Raw genomic sequence first — 19,476 nt, 5'->3', positions numbered from 1 at the left:
CCCCACCAAACCCCCAGCTCAAGGACAGTTACTCAGAGCCCACTGGTTTCACATGCCTCCGCCCTTGGGAGAGCAGGCTTTGTGGTAGGCTCGAGGTCCCCACCACCCCCTTCGTCCCCCTTACCCACTATAACATGCTCAACAAAACCTTGAACAAAAATCCTTGCACCGGAGATGAGCCCAGCAAACCCGCCAGAGAGGACAAACACAGCTCAATGAGGGCTTTCCGGCTGGGGCAGATGGCGGGGGTCCCATCTCTACATGGGAATGACATGGAGACTGAATCTGCCTCTGAGCCAGAGAAATACAGCCCCCTAAGCTGTTATCATATGTCAACTCTGCCACAGCAGATGGACATTCTAGGAGTTTTGCTTGAGGACCCCAAATCTCTAGCTATGCCACAGGTTCTCCTGCTCGTCATCTGCACTGGTGATGAGCTACCCTGGACCTGTGGCTTTGGATGAAGGAGGAACAGACCCAGCTAGGGCTCTCACGAAGGCTGACCTTGGGAGGCCCGTGGAAGGCCCCGCGGGGGGGCTACTGACACATGATCAACTTGGCTTTACTTACTGTCCCAGGGTTAACGGTCTGATTCAGAATCATCCGTGCATCTCTCCCGCATGGTCCCCTGAACTCAGGGAGAGTTCCACGGGGTTCCATCATCTCTGTAAACACAGCACAGGCCCCCGCACCGGCCCTCAGGAAGTGTGCACGGGATGAACGAATGAAGACGGAACGAATAAACAGACGAGAGCACAAGTCCTCGGACTGGAATTCCCAAGGAATGCTGGGAACGGAGGGGTGCAGGGTCCTCGAAAAGCATCACCGAGCCTGGCTGGACAAGAAATCCCCACTTGCAGCCCGCAGCCCAGAAGAGGCCAAGGCAAGGATTTAGAGAGCGCAGGATCCGTATTCCATAAGCCCTTCCAAATTGCAGAAAAGGCTGCACCTGCCAGTGTCCGTCTGCGCTTGCTAATCCCCTGGAGCAGCTCTGTGCCCTCCATTCTGGCTCCCACTTGGAGGGCAGAGTTATCCCGTGTATTCGCCTTTAATAAGCTGAAGCCATTCGGGGCGCTGCATTCACCGGAATCTGCTCCCACAGGGCCGGCCCCACGGGGGTCTCCTTGTCGGCGCTCTGAGCGAACAGGGGATTTTGTGTTCGGCAGGGAAAACAAAGCTGTCCCGATGGGGATGCAGTTGGCTCTCGAAACACTGCTCCAGCCAGAGCCAATGGTGGACACAGCCCGGAGCTGCTGTCTGCACTGGAGGGTGGTTCAGGGGAGCAAGGGAGGGGGAGGCTAAGCTGGGGCTCCCCAGGAAGGTCATGAAAGGGGGTTTGCCTGTAGCCCTGTAGTGTCTGCCGGCTGGTTGGTTGGCGGGTTGGCCAAGCTGGTTAAGCCACTGCCAATGAGGTCATGCCTTGGAACTCGGTGTGGTTTTTGCTTACTTTCCCGGGGTGGGGGTGGGGGTGGGTGGCTACACCCCAAATCCCAGCAGCTGTCCGGCAAGATGCACACCCCCTCCCCCGTCCTTCCTACACAGAAAAAAAGGCCCTCACAGTTTGCCATCTCTTTCCAGTGCCAATAACTGGGGCACCACGATGACAGAGGTGGCCACAGAGGCCCCTGAAGTCAAGCAGAGCGAACAAAGGTCTATGGCGAAAGAGTGTGCTCGGTTCTTGCGCCTCCTGAGCTTACGAACTACATTACCCAAAATCCTTTGCGTTCAGGTGTGACCACGTGACTGAAGTCTCGCTAATAGGACACAAGGAGAAGTGATGCCTGGGCAAGCCCCTGACCCAGGCTTACACACTACACTTCCCAGCCCCCACTGCACTCATGTGTGGTCATGTGACTGGGTTCTGGTCAGTGGGACAAGGGTAGGCGTGACACCCGGAGAAGTCTCGCCTGGGCTTACAGACTACATTACCCAGCACCCCTTGCAGCCAGGTGTGGTCATGTGACTGAGTTCTGGCCAACGGGACGTGTGGGCGGGAAAAAGTGATGCCCAGACAAGCCTCCCACGGGGGCCCTAAGCTCTCTCCTGCCAAACCAGTGATGACTCCAAGGCCTGATGGAAGGAGCCTGGGCCCCTGCCTCACTGCTTGGAACGGAGCCAACCAACCAGAAACACCTGCGTGGGGCTGCTAGCGCCTCTTGTAGTGGCCACTGCCTGCCCTAACCCACAGTCCTTACTGACTGGCTGGATACCAGAGTGGGGACACGGGACCCCAGAGAATAACCACCAGGTCTTTTTACAGCGTAGGGAGGTTGGAGTACACAAGACCTACAGGTGGTCCCCAAGTCCCAGTAAAACGTGTTTTCCCCTAAAACAGCGTAGGAGGCACAGCAGATGTGGTTGGTACCCGGCCCAGAGCCCCCTTATGGGGCCAGCGCACCCACGTCCAGCTGCAGGTGCTGGCGGCTAACGGCTCCCACTTGTACCTTCTCTGAGGCTTGCCCTTGGCTGATGGAAACTGCTCTGCTTGCAAACAGCTGGGAAGTTGCACACCCCCCTCCCGGGGGTGGGGGCAGGCAGTCCACAGCCTATGGCCAGGCTACATGGCAGGTATAACTGTCTAGTCCTTTGACATTTAAGCACGATAACTGTGGTGTGATTCACTCTTCAACTCTCCACGGGATCAGTTTGGGGCCAGACTTCTCACAAACCCAAATGTTTTCCTAGCTTCTTCTGCTACCCTGTCCTTCCCTTGCTCCTTTACCAACTTCTCCCGAGAACAACCCTCAGTAAATCATCTGCGCAAGAACCTCTGTCTCGGTGCCCCTAATAACCCCAAAGAATGGCTGCCACTTCACCTCTTCTCCGTCTACAGCAGTACCTTTGTCACAAAAGGAAAAAGGGCAGGAATGAAGTCCAGAGCCAGGACAGTCCTGGACTCCGGAGCCTGAAAAGATGACCACCTTGTCAGAGCCTTTTCCATCTGCTGCCGACACTGAATGACTTCCCAACCCTGACACCGAAGGAGGTGGCCTTGTGGGGCAGAAGGAATGCTTGGCCAGGAAACTGAGGGTGGGTCCCACCTGCTGGGTGTGGAAGGGGGCAGGGGAGGGCAATGGGTGGAAAGCCCAATCCAGCCTGGACCCCAGCCCATTTCTAATCTCAGCAAACGAAACAACATTCTCCTCTCAATCCTACGGAGACCTTCGCTACTGAGCAGAGATCATAAAACAGGGCAAATGACACTCGGCGTCGTTTTCCCCAGGGAGACCCTGACCAGTCCAGTAGAGATGGTTCTGCCCTGGGGTCCCAAGACACAAAGTCCCCAATCTTTGTGTCCAAGCCTTGGAGTGCAGCAGGGACCCACAACTTTAGGGGCGGAGGGACAAAGCAGCAGAGAACAGCAGGAGGTGCGGCTTAGAGGGCAGTCTGGACATCACCCCTAGGTGCAGGAGGAGGCAGCTGGCAGCTTCCCCGCCTCAAGGCTACGTTGCTCCCTCCAACCCTGAAGGTCTATGTCCACAGTAAGGAGGACACCCAGTCAGTAGGCAGATAACGCCCGAGTCCATTCTCCCCTTCTCCTTCCCTTCCCCTGGGTCCTGACCCTCTTAATGGTCTAAATCCCCCATGGTCCTTTCAACACAGACCCAGAAAAGCCCCCAAGGCAACCCCCCAATCCCAGGGGCCAGGGGGCCCTATGACTCAGTCGGCTTCCTGACCAGCCGGGAGGAGCCGGATAGATCAGGTCGCCCACTGGGCTTCCTTGTGTTGAGAAGACCAAGCGCCAAACTATCAATTAGCTTAGAGGGACACTTTAATTGGGGTGGGGAGAGAATCATGAAATACAATCCATGCTCTTAAGTAAAAAACTACATGGTTTAAGGTTGCTGCCATTATGACCCACAACAGACCGCGTGGTACCCCCCCGGGACACCCTGATCTTGGAATTCCAGACTCCGAAACAGAGAGAAAGTCAACTCCTGGTGCTCCAGCTGCGAGGTCGCCCTGGCGACAAATGCAAGGTATAGAAGAATTGGAAGGGACCACTGCACGTGCTGCCCAACCCCCACCCCTGGGCACGGGGAGCCTTACTTGCTCCAGGGCCCTGGCTGCAGAGGTTCTGCTGGGGCCGAGGCTGACAGCAGTCCTAAGATAGAGGGCAGACCATGGGCTCCGGGACTCTGCCAGCCTCCTGGCACAGCCCAGCCACGGTGCACCGCCCACCGGTGCCCAGCCCGGGGCCTCAACAGGAACCCTGTGCAGAGGCTTCTAGCTTTCCTCTGTCCAGCTCCGCAGCCTGCTCACCAACAAGGACCCTGGGACATCTGTGTGACACGGGGGCACACCCCAGGGATTCCAATCCCCTCTCTCACTGACACCTGTCACTTGTCCCATTCCCATCAGCCATCCCCTGGAGTCCCCAGTGGGAAGAGCTCCCAGGAAGGGCTAAATATTCCGCCCCTCACTTGTTCCCCTGGCCTCCCCCAGCCTCCCCGCTCATCCCTTTATCCTCCTCCAGGCTGGTGGCCCTTTCCACCTGCAGAGGAAACAATGGGGTCCTGAAACCCGCTATGCAAATGGCTTCCTTTGTGCTCCCTGGGGTGACCGAGTCCCCAGGCAGGGGGGTGGGCTAGTGTGCTCTCCCCCCACCCCCTGCTCGCCCCCACCCTGACCCCTGCCCCAGGCCTTTGTGCAGACCCCCAACAGGGGAGAGTCAAGGGGGAGGGGGAGGGGACCAGGGCGGGAGAAGGAATAAGGAAGGTGTGGGAGAGGGGAGGAGAAGAGAGACAGAAGGAAGGGCAGGGAAAAACAGACAGACGGAGAGACAGACAGAGTGAGAAGGAAGGAAAGAGGTCTGCTTCGGGCAGGCTGCCCAGAGCCGGGTCTCCTGGCCAAGGGGATGCAAACAGTAAGCTAGGCTCTCTGAAACTGCCCTTCCTGGGGGTCACCAATGGTCAAAGAAGATGGCAATTCCATGCATTCCAACTGAATCAGTCTGGGATCAGCGCGGTCCCCAACCAGGGGGGACAAAGCAGATCCCGCACACGGGCCGCACATTCCCTGGGCTTGGCCTCGGGGCTCCCTTCCTGGAGTGTTCTGTCCCCTGGGGGACCCTGGATTATCACGACTGTCTGGAGGGGGGAAGCCAGGGCTGCGTGCAACATCCCCGGATGCACCGGAGAGCCCCCACACCCCAACTAAGAATTCTCCAGGCCTGCTGGAGCCACAGTGGGACCAAGAAACCAGGCTTCACACCCTGCACCCTGATGGACATGGTCCATCACTGGGGAACCTCTCTGCTCCCACCACGGAGGAGTGTGGCAAGGATTCACGATGGTGTCTCGTTCCCTCATGTCCTCTGCTGTGGCGGTTCCCCCTCCTCAGGGACATTCCCCTAAAGGAGGCTCAGAGCTCACACCTCCCACCCCCCACCCCAAAGGCACAGCGTGGGCCACAGTCAGGCTGGACGTGGTCCAGCCCCTTCGTTAAGCCACGAGATTAATGACGGTGATGGATGGTGGACATGTCGCACTTGTCATCGGACACGCCACCCCACATGCGTTATGGCCTCAGAAGCAACCCGTGCCCAGGGACGAGATGGGGCTCTGGAGACAAGGCTTTGTAAAACCCGTTAGCGCACAGCGCGTTAACAACGAAACCTTCGGGCAAACCCAGCTACAAAGGACGCGGGAAGTCTGAAGGCCGACTGGGTGCCAGTTGACACAAACGACGTTTGGTTCATCATTTTGTCAGGTGTAACCACGTTATGGAGAAGATTTAGGAACGTGTCCTTAAGCTGTCCGAAATGGTATTCTGAAATATTGAGGGGTGAAATGTAATGTCTAAGCTTTTTTTTTTTTTTTAAGATTTTATGTATTTATTTGAGAGAGAGAGAACAAGAAGGTGGGGGATAAAGGCAGATGAGGAGGAGGAGGAGCAGACTCCCCGCTGAGCAGGGAGCCCGATGCGGGACTCGATCCTGGGACCCTGGGACCATGACCTGAGCCAAAAGCAGACGCTTCACCAACTGAGCCACGCAGGCATCCCTAAGCTTTTCTTTAAAAATGTTTCAGGAGGGGCGCCTGGGTGGCTCAGTGGGTTAAGCCGCTGCCTTCAGCTCGGGTCGTGATCTCAGGGTCCTGGGATCCAGTCCCGTATCGGGCTCTCCGCTCAGCAGGAAGCCTGCTTCCTCCTCTCTCTCTCTCTGCCTGCCTCTCTGCCTACTTGTGATCTCTCTGTCAAATAAATAAATAAAATCTTTAAAAAAAAAAAATGTTTCAGGAAAGGGCGCCTGGGTGGCTCAGTTGGTTAAGCAGCTGCCTTCGGCTCAGGTCATGATCCCAGAGTCCCGGGATCGAGTTCCACATCGGCATCCCAGCTCCATGGGGAGTCTGCTTCTCCCTCTGACCTTCTCCCCTCTCATGCTCTCTCTCACTCTCTCTCTAATAAATAAATAAAATCTTAAATAAAATACAATAAGTAAAAATGTTTCAGCAAAAAAACTAAATGCTTGAAGCAAAGAGGGCAAAAGGTAACTCACTAAGGCTAGGTGACAGGGATGGGGGTATCCACCACTCTGTCCTCCCTGGAGCTCTGAGGTTTTTCCACAATAAAAAGTGTAACAATTTGTTAAGTCACGTTAATTCCAAAATACAGCAATTTATAGGAACACTGAGAATTTGGGGTTTTATTTTAGATTGGGCCACATTTTCCATGGAAAACAGACTAGCAAACATTTCCTAGGTGAACACAAGATTTCTTTGCTGACTTGAGAAAATATCGCTTTCTAAACCCTCAGCTGCCCCCCATTTCAATGTCCCAAGTATCAAATGAGCCCGTCTATGAATGTGGCGACATCTTTCCTTAATACTTTTGGAGCGAACACATGGGATTTTATCCTGTGCCGGTGTACCACCTTGAAGGCATGTATTAGCATATGTGGCTGGATAATTCTTTGTTGGGGGTGCTGCCCTGTGTCTTTGGGGTGATCTCTCCCCACTGGATGCCAGCAACACCACCCTCCCTCCAGTGGTGACAATCAAAAATGTCTTCCAGGGGCACCTGGGTGGCTCAGGGGGTTAAGCCTCTGCCTTCAGCTCCGGTCATGATCTCAGGGTCCTGGGATCGAGCCCCACAGCAGGCTCTCTGCTCAGCAGGGAGCCTGCCCTGCCCTACCCCGTCTGCCTCTCTGCCTGCTCATGATCTCTCTGTCAAATAAATAAAATCTTTAAAAAAAAAATGTCTTCTAGAAATGTCCAAATGTCCCCTGGGGGAGAGGGGCAAATTTAGCCCCATCGCCAAGAACCACAGAAATATGTGAGCACAATGAAATCATTTACTTAACAAGTTCTACAAGCCAGACTTTTCACCAAAGCTGACCCTCCAGAATGTACTTATCATTAATCATGCATATGATCCCACTGTTCACCAAAGTTGACCCTCCATGTGTAATCTGCTTTGGCAATATATCTTTCCATTTCATATTTCAATATTCTCCTACAACGTAATTATATGGAGAACCCATAACTGAGTAACACTACTGAAAGACATCTGGTTGTTCCCCTCTTTTGTTACTATAAACAATGACACAAAAAGGAACCTTGTAGCTAAATCTTGGTACACATCACTACTTCCTTAGGCTAAGTTCCTAGAAATGAAAGTGTGGGGTCAAAGATACCTTATGATATGTGTTGTTCAATCACCCTTCAAAGAAGCAGTACCAACCTGACCTACCATCACCAGAGTGGGTGAGTGCCTGTTTCCCCAATGCCTTCAAAACAGGGAATTACTTTTTGTTTTGTAAACGGTTATCAATTTAGTAAGTTTAAAAATAGTATTATTATTAATGCTGTTTCTTTATTAATAGGTAGGTATAATACTTAAGATGCTTATTGCCATGTGTATCAATTCTCCAAATTTCTAATTCATTCTCTCAACCCAATTTTGTAACAGTATCTCCCCCGCTTCTTGTTGAATTGTAAGAGCTCTTTATTTATTGTGGATATTAATCTTTGGTCATCCACATCACACTTATTTTTCTCTGCTTTTAGTGTGTCTTTCTGTTGCTTATAGAAAATTTTGACAGACTGAGTTTTTCACTTTTTTCAACTTAGGATCTTTCCCCTTATGATTTATGACTCCTGTATCATATTTAGAAAGCTTTCCTTGCCCCAAGATTACATTGACACTGATATATTTTATTCTAGGACTTTTAAGGATTCATTAAAAATATAGAAATATTTACTCCACTGGGATTTATGTTGGCTTACAGCCTGTAGTAGAAATATCATTTATAATTATTTTAAAATAAATAGTCAGTTTTCCCAGCATCATTTACTGATTGAGTCATTCTTCCTTCACTGATTAGTAATCACAGCTTTACCATCTACTAAGTTCTTATATTTACATTTGAGTCTATTTCTGGACTTCTACTCAGCTTGTGGAATTTCTCTATCACACTAATTTAAATATCCTGGTTATAATACTGTAAAACTCTGGTAGGCCAAGTTACCCTTCATTACTCTTCTTTTCAAAAAATTCCTGCCTATGAGTATTTATTTTTCTAGCTGAACTTACGAATCCTGTCCCGTCCCATGACAATTTTGACAAGAATCATGCTAACCCAACAGATTATTTGGGGGAGAATTGGCACTTTATGGTCTTGACTCCCACCCTCCCAGAATGTGGTAAGATCTTCCTTTTCTCCGCCCCCCCCTTATTTTTCTGATTTTCCATAGTGTCCCTTCAAGAAGTTTTACCCTTCGTTTAAAAAAAAAAAATCTACATTCTGCACTTTAAAGGTTACACTTATTTCTGTATACTTGATATTTCTGGTACTGTTCTCATTGGGCTTCTGTTTCTATTATACAAATGTTGTGTCTTCATTGATCACTTACTACAGGGCAGACATCCCTTAACATTTTCACTCACTAGGACACTTTTTATGTTGTTCTTATGGATACGTAAGAAAAGTTACTGCCCTTTGAATGTTAATTGTGTTAAGGTTAATCCTGGCCATGCTCCTACCCATTGTAACAGTTTTTAGGGTGTTTCTCTACTGACATGTTCTTAGGATACAAGTATCATCCTGTGTGTGAGAAAGGCGCCTGCCCCCCCCACCCCGCCCCAGTAAGTATAAGACTTCAGATGCTTATTGCCATGTGTATAAATTCTCCAAATTTCTAATTCATTCTCTCAACCCAATTTTATAATGGAATCTCTCCCTTCTTGTTGAATTATAAGAGCTCTTTATTTATTGAGGATATTAATCTTTGGTTGTCCATTTCACAAATATTCTTCTACAAGCCAATTCATCTGCCTCATAGTGCTCAGGGCCACCTTGTGACCAAAAATAGAGAGCTCTGCATGGCCCTCCATGCCCAGAACCTGTGGCCTCAGCCATGCCAGCCCCCCATGCTGATAGACCACATTGCCAACACACCCCCAAGAGCCACTGTAACAGACACTTGCAAAAACATAGAAGCTTTTAACCAGCTGCCCTTCTGCCTCTACATTGGTTTTCGGTCCCGACAGATGCATTGGTTCGTCTTTTGGTAGAATGCTACCACATGGTCCAGAAGATATATTAAAAAATTATCCTAAACTGGCCAACCAGCATAGCTCCCTGGAGACAGAATGACATGGAGGTTAACTCCGAGGCCAGGAGACTTTGCCTGGGATCCCAGCTGCGCTGCCTATGGTTCCTATTGGACCTTTCTGTGACTCCGTCTCTCCTGGGCAACATGGGGGCCAATAACAGTACCCACCTCATCTGGGGGGCGGACGGATGATTAACAGCTAATAACTGAGAAGAGTGCCTAGCACAGAGTAAGAGTTCTATGAACATCATCTCCTTCCCCTTCTTTGCTGAGCTAGAATCTATTTATCTTTCATCATGCGTCTGGTCCAACCTCTCCTGGGGGTCACACTTATCCGATGGTCATGACCGAAATAGCTGAACCTGGATGGGCTAATGTTCCGTTTCATACCACCTTTGAAAACCAGGATTTCAGGGCGCCTGGGTGGCTCAGTGGGTTAGGCTTCTGCCTTTGGCTCAGGTCATGATCTCAAGGTCCTGGGATTGAGTCCCGAATCGGGCTCTCTGCTCAGCGGGGAGCCTGCTTCCTCCTCTCTCTCTGCCTGCCTCTCTACTTATGATCTTTCTCTGTCAAACAAATAAATAAAATCTTTAAAAAAAAAAAGAAAGAAAGAAAGAAAAGAAAACCAGGATTTCAGTCCATTAACAGACTCTGTTCTTACAAGTGGCATTGGCTGCCTACATGGTCAGGGACCCCAGCTCCTGCCAGCAGCACCCCCTGCATGGACCCACGGGTCCCTTTCTCCTACAGCAGGAGTACTGAAGGCTCAGAAAACCCAATGACCCCCAAAAGGAGGAAGAGGATGCAAGCTGTGTGGCCAGACTTTTTTTACATAACGGGAGGGAACATAATCCCTGCTGAACGCCTGGAAGGCACAGAAGCTGTCTGAGCCACTCCTGTGTAGAGATGACGTGAGAAGGTGCTCGAAGATACCCATGGCCTCTAAATTCTCCAAGTGATCAAAGGGACAGGAGGGCAAGCATGTCCCCGATGGCTGCTTGTGCCCCAGCCCCCTGTCCCCATGGCTCCTGCTGTCCACTCAGCTCTCCCCAAGCTACCCACATTCACATCTCTTGGACCCTTGACCTTAAGCATGTTTTAAGCAATTTTTTTTTTAAAGATTTTATTTATTTATCAGAGGGAGAGAGAGTGAGCACAGGCAGACAGAGTGGCAGGCAGAGGCAGAGGGAGAAGCAGGCTCCCTGCTGAAGCAAGGAGCCCGATGTGGGACTCGATCCCAGGACGCTGGGATCATGACCTGAGCCGAAGGCAGCTGCTTAACCAACTGAGCCACCCAGGCGTCCCAGCAATTTTTTTTAAATTACAGTAAAATACACCTAAAATTTACCGTTCTCACCCTTTTCAATGAGGCAATTCATTGGCATTAAGCACATTCACAACATGACCCATCCCCCTGGTCTAGTTCCAGAACCTTCCTGCCACCTCCAAAAAGGAGGTATCCATCACACATCACTTGCCACTCCTCCCACCTCCCAGTCCCTGGCAACCACGAATCTTACTTATGGTGTCCGGATTTGCTCATTCCGGGCATTTCATATAAATGGAATCACACACTACGCAGTTTCTCTCACTCTGCAAAGCTCGTGTGTATCGGTACCTCATTCCTTTTTGTGACCAAATGCTAGTGCCCCGTACGGACAGGCCATACCGTGTTTACCCATTTATGCAGTGATGGACATCTGGGGTGTCTCCACCTCTCAGCTCTCATGGAGGCAAGCTCTTGACCTTTAACTGACTTCCGGTTTTCAACTCCCCGCTAAGTTGGGGGTCTAACAGCAGCTGCTGGGAAGGCTGTGACAAAGACCACCCCCACCCCCCGCCCTGCAGTTCCTTCAGCTGCCCTACCCCCACCCCAGGCAGCACCACCTGTTCCCTCCCAAGGTCCTCTCAAGAGACCTCCAGCAAGCTGACCCTCCCCACCTATCCTCAGGCCCATAAGTCTCGCCTCCCCGTCGTGAGCAGGTGAGCGGGCAGGAGAGCTCAGCTCGGCTCGATTCACCTTCTTCATTGCCTCACATGCGCACGTCCCCATCGCTTCCTCACCAGAAGACAGGCAAGCACTGGACAGTAAGATGCATTGAGCAAGAGACCTCATTCCCGTCACTTTTATTACAGTCTCTTGCTATAGTTGTTCTATTTTATTATGAGTTATTGTTCATCTCTCACTGTGCCTGATTTATACATTAAGCCCTGCACAGGTAGGCACATATGAGCAAAGACAGTATGAACAGGGTTCCGTATTATCCACGGTTTCAAGCATCCACTGGAGGTCTTGGAACGTATCCCGAGTGGATAGTGGGCTGGGAGTTGGGGGGACACACAACTGTCTCAGGAAACCAGACTAGGCAAAACTCAGGCCCCAGAGCTCCATATTTAGCTAGTGCTTTTTCCTCCCCACTGTCCCGGCCCCCCAGCAACCTGGCCTGTGTTATCAGTACCCAATCTATTGCTTCTCTTGCAAAACGAAAGCCAAAAACGAGAGAGTGCCAAGCTAATCCAGGTTGCAGGTGTATATAGACCGATCTTCCATGAAAAAGATGGCAGGGCTGAGAGGCTACCAAAGGGGACATGTGTAAGGTCAGCCCCAGCCTGGCACCCACGCCTGGGAGCACCTGTGGGTGAGGTCCTTCCTACAGCTGGGGGCTCCCCGGGTTCTCTCCAGACCCCCCCAGAAGGCTGGCTGACCAGATCCATGCCTCACCTTGGAGCAGATTGCAGGAGGCACGTCGCAGGGCCCCAGCTTGGGGGTGGCGGGGGGGGACACTGGCCACAGGTGGAGTGTTTACACCAAGGAACTCGGCAGACGCTACAAACCAGGCCGGCCCCTGCCAGCCGTCAACCATTTCCCCGGACGCTCCTGCCCACGGAGAGCTCTGTAAGGGACTGTGGACAAAACCTGTCACTGCCCGAGGCCTCACACCAGTGGAGAACCAACCCCAGGTGGCGCCCAGCTCCAAACCACGCTCCTTCCGCTGAACCAAACAAACGTGCAGACTGACAATCGCCTCGGAGCTGACGGAGAGCCACCGAAGTCAGGTGGCCTTCTTTTAGGTCTGGGAGGTTTCTGCAACCATAAGCAGGTGGGTTTGGGGTGGGTGGTCCCGATCCCCTTCCTACCCGTTTCTGGTCCCCACCCCCCACCCAGGGCCCCCAGACCTCCCATGGGCAAGGCGTTCCTCACCTCCCCATCCCCAGAGAGGGTCCCAGCCAGCTCCGTGAGCAGGTGGACAGTGTTCACCGAGTGAGCTGGCCCTTCGAGGGGAATGGGTTCAGGCTGAGGTTATGTCCATCAGCTTTCAGGACAAATTCTCCGTTTATTAATTCTCCTCCATTACGCAGGCAAAAGTAAACAAGCTTTTCTCAGGCAGCCTGGCACAGACGGCTTCCCTATTCAAACACTGCAAGAATCGACAGGCTTGGAAGTATGAGCTCCCAGCCCCGCTTCCCAGGGGGCCCCCTGGCCTCCTGCCCAGGACGCCCCAGCCTGCTGAGACAGGCGAGCCAGGCTCTGTGCGGCGGTGGCCGCCTCCGGAGTCCAGTGCTCCGGGCCTGGGAGTAGCCTCAGCTCCCCCGAGGGAGCACCACGGACTTCAGGGCACCTGGAAGCACCCCGGAGGAAGGTCAGAAAGGCTCAGGCCACAGCCACGGGCACGGGACAAGCATCACACCTGCCCACCTCCCCCCTCCACAGGAGGTTGCAAGTGTTTCTAAGTAGTCAGGTTGTGCGGGAGACTTTTCCCTCCTCAGCCGAGATGGCTGCCCATTTTCAAGTCAAGTTGCAGAAGCAGGGAGAGAGAGAGAGAGAGAGACAGACAGACAGACAGAGGCCAGGACCTAACTTGGCCTTGGCCCAGCTGCGCACGCCGCCTGGAGGAGGACCGTGCCCGGGTGAGTCCTCCTGTGACCCATGTCACAAGGAGGAAGTCGGCATCCGCTGGAGGGAAATGTCTTCCAGCTTCCAAACTGCCCCTCCCCCACTGCCCCAGCGCTGGACAAACGGGGAGGTTCGTCTGAATTATGTCTCTACAGAAAGCCCCCTCGTCCCACTTCCCAGGTACTGGGGAACCCTACTTCTCTACCAGGCCTTGCCACTGCTGTTTCTCCTGGAAGGGTCCCCCGCAGCTCAAACAAAGGGGACTTCAGACTGCCCAACAACCCAAGACCCAGATCTCGGTGATTTTCTACGGTGTGGCCGCAGGGACTCTGTCCTTTCCTAGCTGCGGGCTGTTGACCTCATAGCAGGCCTGGCCTGCTCTCCACCAGGCACCCCCTGTCCAGCCAGGCCACAAGCCCTCTTTGTACCCAGAGCCCAGGCTGCAGAACCCCTCCAGTACCAAGGGCCAGGGGATCCCCGGGGGCCCTTTCTCCCAGCAGTAATTCTAAATGCACAAATAATACACACCGGAGCACAAAGGAAACGCATCACACTAAACTATACCTATCCGAGTATTTTCCCCAAAACCCAGCTCTACGATACAGTTCTGTAATACAGACGCTTCTTTATTAATGATTATAAATCAGGATCTTGCAGCGGGCCCGGTGACTTCGTCATTCTGAAGCAAAGCGCCAGCAAACACACACAGATTTTCACGATCTCTGCACCGACTCGTGTGTGGGGTGAAATTCGCTGTGACTTCCATGTGCTGCCCCCTGCCCCCACCCCGCTGGGGGCTGGCGGCCCACGGAAAGATGCTGATTTCAGGCAGAAGTGAGGGGCAGTGAGGGTGCGATGCTCTTCCTCTCCCGGTTCCCTGCACCCCCACCCCGAGCCCTGTTCGTGGACCCCTGTGCTCAAGATACCTCCACACCTGCTGCCTTCTCGGCAGCTCCAGGAAGGAGTATGTGCCCCAGCTTGGACGGTAAGGGGCACACAGGCACCTTGCTGCTCTTGGGGGGATGAGCGGGAGGGGTTGTAGCATGACTGTGCTCACTGTGCATGAGCCACAGTCCCTCATGAGACCCACATGCTGGGGCAAGAAGGAAGCCCCCTCCCTTTGATTCCTAGAGGGGGCATCACTGGGAAAATGCCCTGTGGCTCCTCCTCCTAGATCCGGCCTGTGGGGCACCAAAGGCACCCAGCAGCGCTCTCGGGAGTCCTGTAGCTCTGATTCCCCCCACCCTGCCATCCCCACTGGCAAAGAGGGACACGCTTACCTTCTGGCTCCTCCACGCTGCTGGCGGCCGTGGTCGGTGGTGCCACAGGGATCTCTGTGAGGTTTGGGGTGGGAGGAAGAGACAACGAGGGAAGGAGACGTTATTTTTGACCTTGGAAGAGGATGAGCAGGACACAGACTCCTCCCTGGGCCCTCCTCCCTTCCCTACTCCTCAGCCCCAGCCGAGGAGGGCCGGGGAGCTGGAGGCGGCCAGCAGGGGGGGGGGGGGGGGGGCCCAGAACGTGGCTTTGCCTCTCCTCTGAGTACTGTCCCTCCAAGTGGCAGGAACAGGAGTGGGGAGCAGGCAGGGCGGCCCCACAGCGTGGAGGACTGACCTCCCACATGACATGGCTGTTTTGTTCTGACCTCCCCAGGTGGGCGAGGAGGCCTTCCGTGGCAGGGGCTGCATGTGAGGGGCCTGGGGAGGCATGCATGCAGAGGGGTCTGCACCCCTGGTCCAGGTTCCCACAGGTGGGCGCTGTTCTCGGTGGCCTGAAGACTAAGGACAACCCAAGGGCCTGCGAGAAGCATGTGCTTTACTGGGGTCGCTCCCTTTCCACCTGGAAAGCCAATTCTTTCCTACCAGCCCCTGACTCCGCCCTGTGCTCAGGAAAGGTGAAGAGGTCCTGCCAGTCTCTGGAAAAGTCCCCAAGGGGAGGGACTTGCCTCCTCTGCGGCCGGACCACAAGAACGGGGGGGGGGGGGGGTCACAGGAGTCTCCACAAATCCCCCGGACTCTGGCCACCAGCTGACTCTTCCGGCAAAGACCTCCCTCAACCTCCAGACAGATCAGCTGGGTCCTGAGGCTTGGTGGGTGGAGACAACTGGGAGACAGCTGCTGGCTGGGGGGCCAGCCTGGGGGGCATGCCTGAGACCCAGCCCTCCATTCGGGGGGCCACTCCTGCCCCCGTCTCCCAGAGCTGTGACCTGACAGGCAGGAGCCCTCCTATTCCCTGGTAACACAGCCCGTAGCTGGAGCTCCCAGAAACCCCAGGGCGGATGGCCAAGTCTACACCTGGCCTCTGCCAGAGCAGGTTGCAGAGTGAGAAATCCGGCTTCCCCAGGTCTCTGTCCCCGACGACTGGGGGCCACTGGCTCCACGTCAACCTCCTCCCCCTACCCTGGGGAGGCTCTGAAGTGGAGGTACCAGCCACTTCTGAGCTCTGTTTGTTTTTCTTATGTTTTCACAACCCCTGGGGGCAGTGCTGGGTTTCCTCCTGGCGTTCTAGAAATGTTCACTTTGCAGCTTTTTGGATAGATGGAAGAGAAGGGTTTCTGCAGACTGCGAGACTCTGACGCGTAGAGGCGGTCATGAAAACCGTGTCAAGGGGCTTGCGCCGGAGAAATGCGGAGCTCGATTTCCCAGGGGGCTGGGATTTGGGTTATCTGCCACGATCAGACCCCTGTGACTGCCATAGGCCAGCGGACTCTCTTAGGAAGAGCCAGCTGGTGAATGTGGCCAGCTCCGTGGGCCACAGGCCTCTGTTGTAGCCACTCAGCTTCGCTAGGGCTCCACGCAGCCACAGACAGCGGGTACACAGCGGGCATGCCTGCGTCCCTGTGTAAGTTCGCGGACACGCCACTTCTCATCGCACGCATCCCACGTGTCATAAAATATTCGCCTTCTGACTTTGGTTTCGATCGTTAAAGAATTATTAAAAGAAAACACTGAGCCCCACGAAAACAGGTGGTGGGTCAAATCCCTGGGCTAAGTCCCATTCTAGAGATGCCAACCTCAACCCTCGGGTCTGCCTACTTCGCTGGGATCTGCCCCTTTTTCTGCTCGCCCTTCTGGGTTAGGTCAGTCTTGCACAAGGAATGGGGAAGGCCAAGGTCTTGCCTTCCAACCAAGACTAAGCATCCACTCTTAACACCTGGGAGAGTCCTACCGGTTATAAAACATGAAGTCTGTTCCGAGCCAGGGCCCCTGAGTGGCCCTTGCCATCTTGCCCATCCCCTGCTCTCGTTCCAGCAACTAGGGGGCTAGCAGCTGGTCCAAGGGGCCACCAGGACTATAAGGGGAGTCACCGTCCGTTGTAAGGGCCGTGGGGGCACAGGCATGGGAGCCTGTAGCATCAGCCCCTTCTGCTCCCAATCTGCCAGGGCCTGGGGATCCTGGAATTCCCGCGACAGCCGCCATGACGCGCCCCGGTTCAAGGCCACCTCAGGTCCAGGGCTTGCTTCCCCCTGGGAGTGGACAATTCCATCTTTCTCAGGACAGAGAAGAGCAGGCTGCCTCTGCTGAGCTCCCAGCTTGGGGAGTCTCGTACAGCGTCCCCCGTGGAAAAGCGTTCAAGCAGCTGCATATCAGCAGGGTTCAGGGAAGATAATCTACCACCCGCCCCGAACCCGGAGCCCAGCCAGAGCCCGGAGCCCAGAGGAGGAGGGGGCACGTACTTATGCAGGGGGCGATGGGAGAGCGGCTCTGCTGGTAGCCCTTGGCACAGCGGTTGCACGTGATGCCGGTCACACCGTCCTTGCAGGGGCACTGGCCCGTCGTCTGATTGCAGGTCTTGCCGGCCGCGCCCACGGGGTGGCAATCGCAGGCTGTGGAGGACACGCGACAGGAAGGTCAGAGGGCGGTGGGGGGTGGCTGGCCCCTCCCCCACAGCACCGCATGGACCCCCACGCTGGGAAGGCAGGCCCGGTCAAGCACACACACACACACACACACACACACATTCCAGGAACAGAAGGAAATGGGGAACAGAAGTCCAAATGGACCGTCATGAAAGGCTGTGTTGGCAGGCAGGAAATGGAGCAGGGGAGCCCCTCCAAAGCCCCGAGGGGAAGAGAGGAAAGCAGACACAAAACGATGTTTCCAGGAAGGCACAGCCCACAGGCTCATCACCAGCAGAAGAGTCTGAATCCCTACAGGGTAAGTCTGCGTCTCCTCACTCCTTTGCACCCATGCCTCCTTCCTAGGCCCCCAGGTGTGGACCGCATACAAACTGGGGGTGTGCTAGGCCCGAGGGGGTGGGCAGGGAGGTCGGACACGCCAGGCTACCACGCCTGCCCTGATCTACAGCCAGGAGGCCCGAGGTGCCAACCGTAAACCGCAGGACCAGGCCACGGCCACCATCTATTTCAATATCCCGATTAGATGTGCAGAGTGGCGAGGGGAAGGGCCCTCCTGGGGCCCTTGCAGAAAGGGGGCGGCCGCGCTGGGAGGTGGAGGTCAGGGGCTGCTCATCACAGCTCCCCTATACCCCTTGTCCTGCTCTGGAACAGGCTGGAAGGCTGGGGTGAGCCCCTTCTAGGAGGAGGAAGAGAGAGTGTCCCTGCACAAGCACGCAGCAGGAAGGCTGCGCCCCTGCCCCAGGAAACCGGCCTCCCCCAAAACACGGGAACTGGGGTCGCCGATCTTGTATGTCTCAGCTCCGGAACTGTGAGAAGTAAAATGCTCGTTGTCAAAACCACCCCATCTGTGGGGTTTTGTTCCAGGAGCCCAAGCAACCAAGGTGCCCACTAAGCCTGGGCGGCTCGGGCAAGAGGAGCTGTGCCCACACGGACAGGGCGCCCGCGTTCCCAGCCCACTCCTGCTTCCTGGAATCCAGGGGTGCGCTCAGGGGGCGGGGGGGTGGCGAGGCAGACATGAAGTCTCTCCCTCCGCTGCCCACCCCCTTCCCCAGGGAAGCCTGGGTGTGGGGCATGGAGGCGGGAGGGTGTTGGTGGGGAGAGCCATCTGCAAGAAGCTGCTAAGTGTTTCTGCTCCAAATGGGGGAAAAACCCTCCAACACAAGAAGTGCGAGCACAGCGTCCAGCCAGCACTGCTTGGTGAGCGCAAGCCTGCCGCTGAGAACTCGCCCCCTCTGCCCCCCAAGTCGGTCCGGGGTTCCCGAATGGCCGAAGAGGAGAAGTTGGAAGCAGGAGGCAGAAAGGAGAGGAACGTGAGGGTTTGTCAAACTTGAGTCTGGACATGTGGGAGCTTCTGGAAGCTCTCCGGGTGGGGGTCCTGGCCGTGGGCAACTCCCCAGTCAGCTTAGAGGAGGTCAGGGGACACGAGCCAGGGACAGAGAGGATGCGGGTGCCCCACAGCAGCCCAGGGTGGGGTGCGGTGAGGTGAGGTGGGGGGTTGTCAGCGGGTTTCTCCTGGTGCAGGATCCACGGGAGGACAGTGAGTTCCCCGTCTCTTCCCTGTAAACAGCAGTAAATCCTTCTGGTAGGATCTTGTCTTCTTCCATTTCCCCTAAATTCAAGCTCCTCCCCTGCCGCTGGTCTTTCATTTTCTCTTCTTTCGTGGTGAGAAAAGACTGGGACTGAGGATGCTGCTGGGAGGAGGGCATGTCCGGAGAAGCCCTCTGACCTTCCCCTGTGCCCTGAAACCCCGCTCCTGTGGTGGGAAGGGGGATCGGGCCCGGGGCAGCGTCTCTAAGGTGGCCACATGAATGCAAAGGGCCACAGCACGGGACCCCGCTGTCCCAAGCCCAGTGGGGGCCACGGGGCACCGGGCGGATGTGCACGCCCGAGGCCCATGCCAGTTGACCTCCCGTGGCCTGCTTTGCAAGCCTGCTGGTAACGCTCTGATTCGTGCCAAGACCTCCTCCCCTCCGCGCTGACGGAACACAGCTGTGTGCCAGTAACTTCTGGATCCTTGCACTTGGCTGCGAGGAGGTCACAGAAGGATGCTCGGGCTCTGAGGGCTGAGAGCCAGGTCTCCCAGCGGCACAGGTCACCTTTCCCGAAGCAGGAGCCATGCAGAGCAGAATCTCAGGGGGCTGCTCTGGCTGGGTGGCATGGCCCTA

The 19,476-nt window shown here is 54.8% G+C and overlaps 1 protein-coding gene across 4 annotated transcripts in view; it reads right to left on the bottom strand.

The window, feature by feature from the left end:
- Positions 1-19,476, bottom strand: part of NTN1 (netrin 1) — a 173,012-nt gene that overhangs the window by 29,945 nt on the left and 123,591 nt on the right. For 3 of the 4 annotated variants that reach the window (XM_045083375.1, XM_045083374.1, XM_045083373.1), the window contains exons 4-5: positions 17,129-17,278; positions 14,733-14,786 (exon numbers count right to left, since the gene is read on the bottom strand). In XM_045083375.1, coding sequence (XP_044939310.1) covers positions 14,733-14,786; positions 17,129-17,278 — 204 coding nt within the window. Of the gene's footprint in view, positions 1-14,073; positions 14,271-14,732; positions 14,787-17,128; positions 17,279-19,476 lie in introns of those variants that run through there. The other variant, XM_045083376.1, reaches the window with a different exon arrangement.

Source organism: Mustela putorius, unplaced genomic scaffold (genome assembly GCF_011764305.1).
Source record: "Mustela putorius furo isolate JIRA1106 unplaced genomic scaffold, ASM1176430v1.1 tig00000695_pilon_pilon_pilon, whole genome shotgun sequence".
NCBI lineage: Eukaryota > Metazoa > Chordata > Mammalia > Carnivora > Mustelidae > Mustela > Mustela putorius.
Note: the sequence above shows the minus strand (reverse complement) of the source record. Positions and strands in the feature narration are given on the sequence as shown.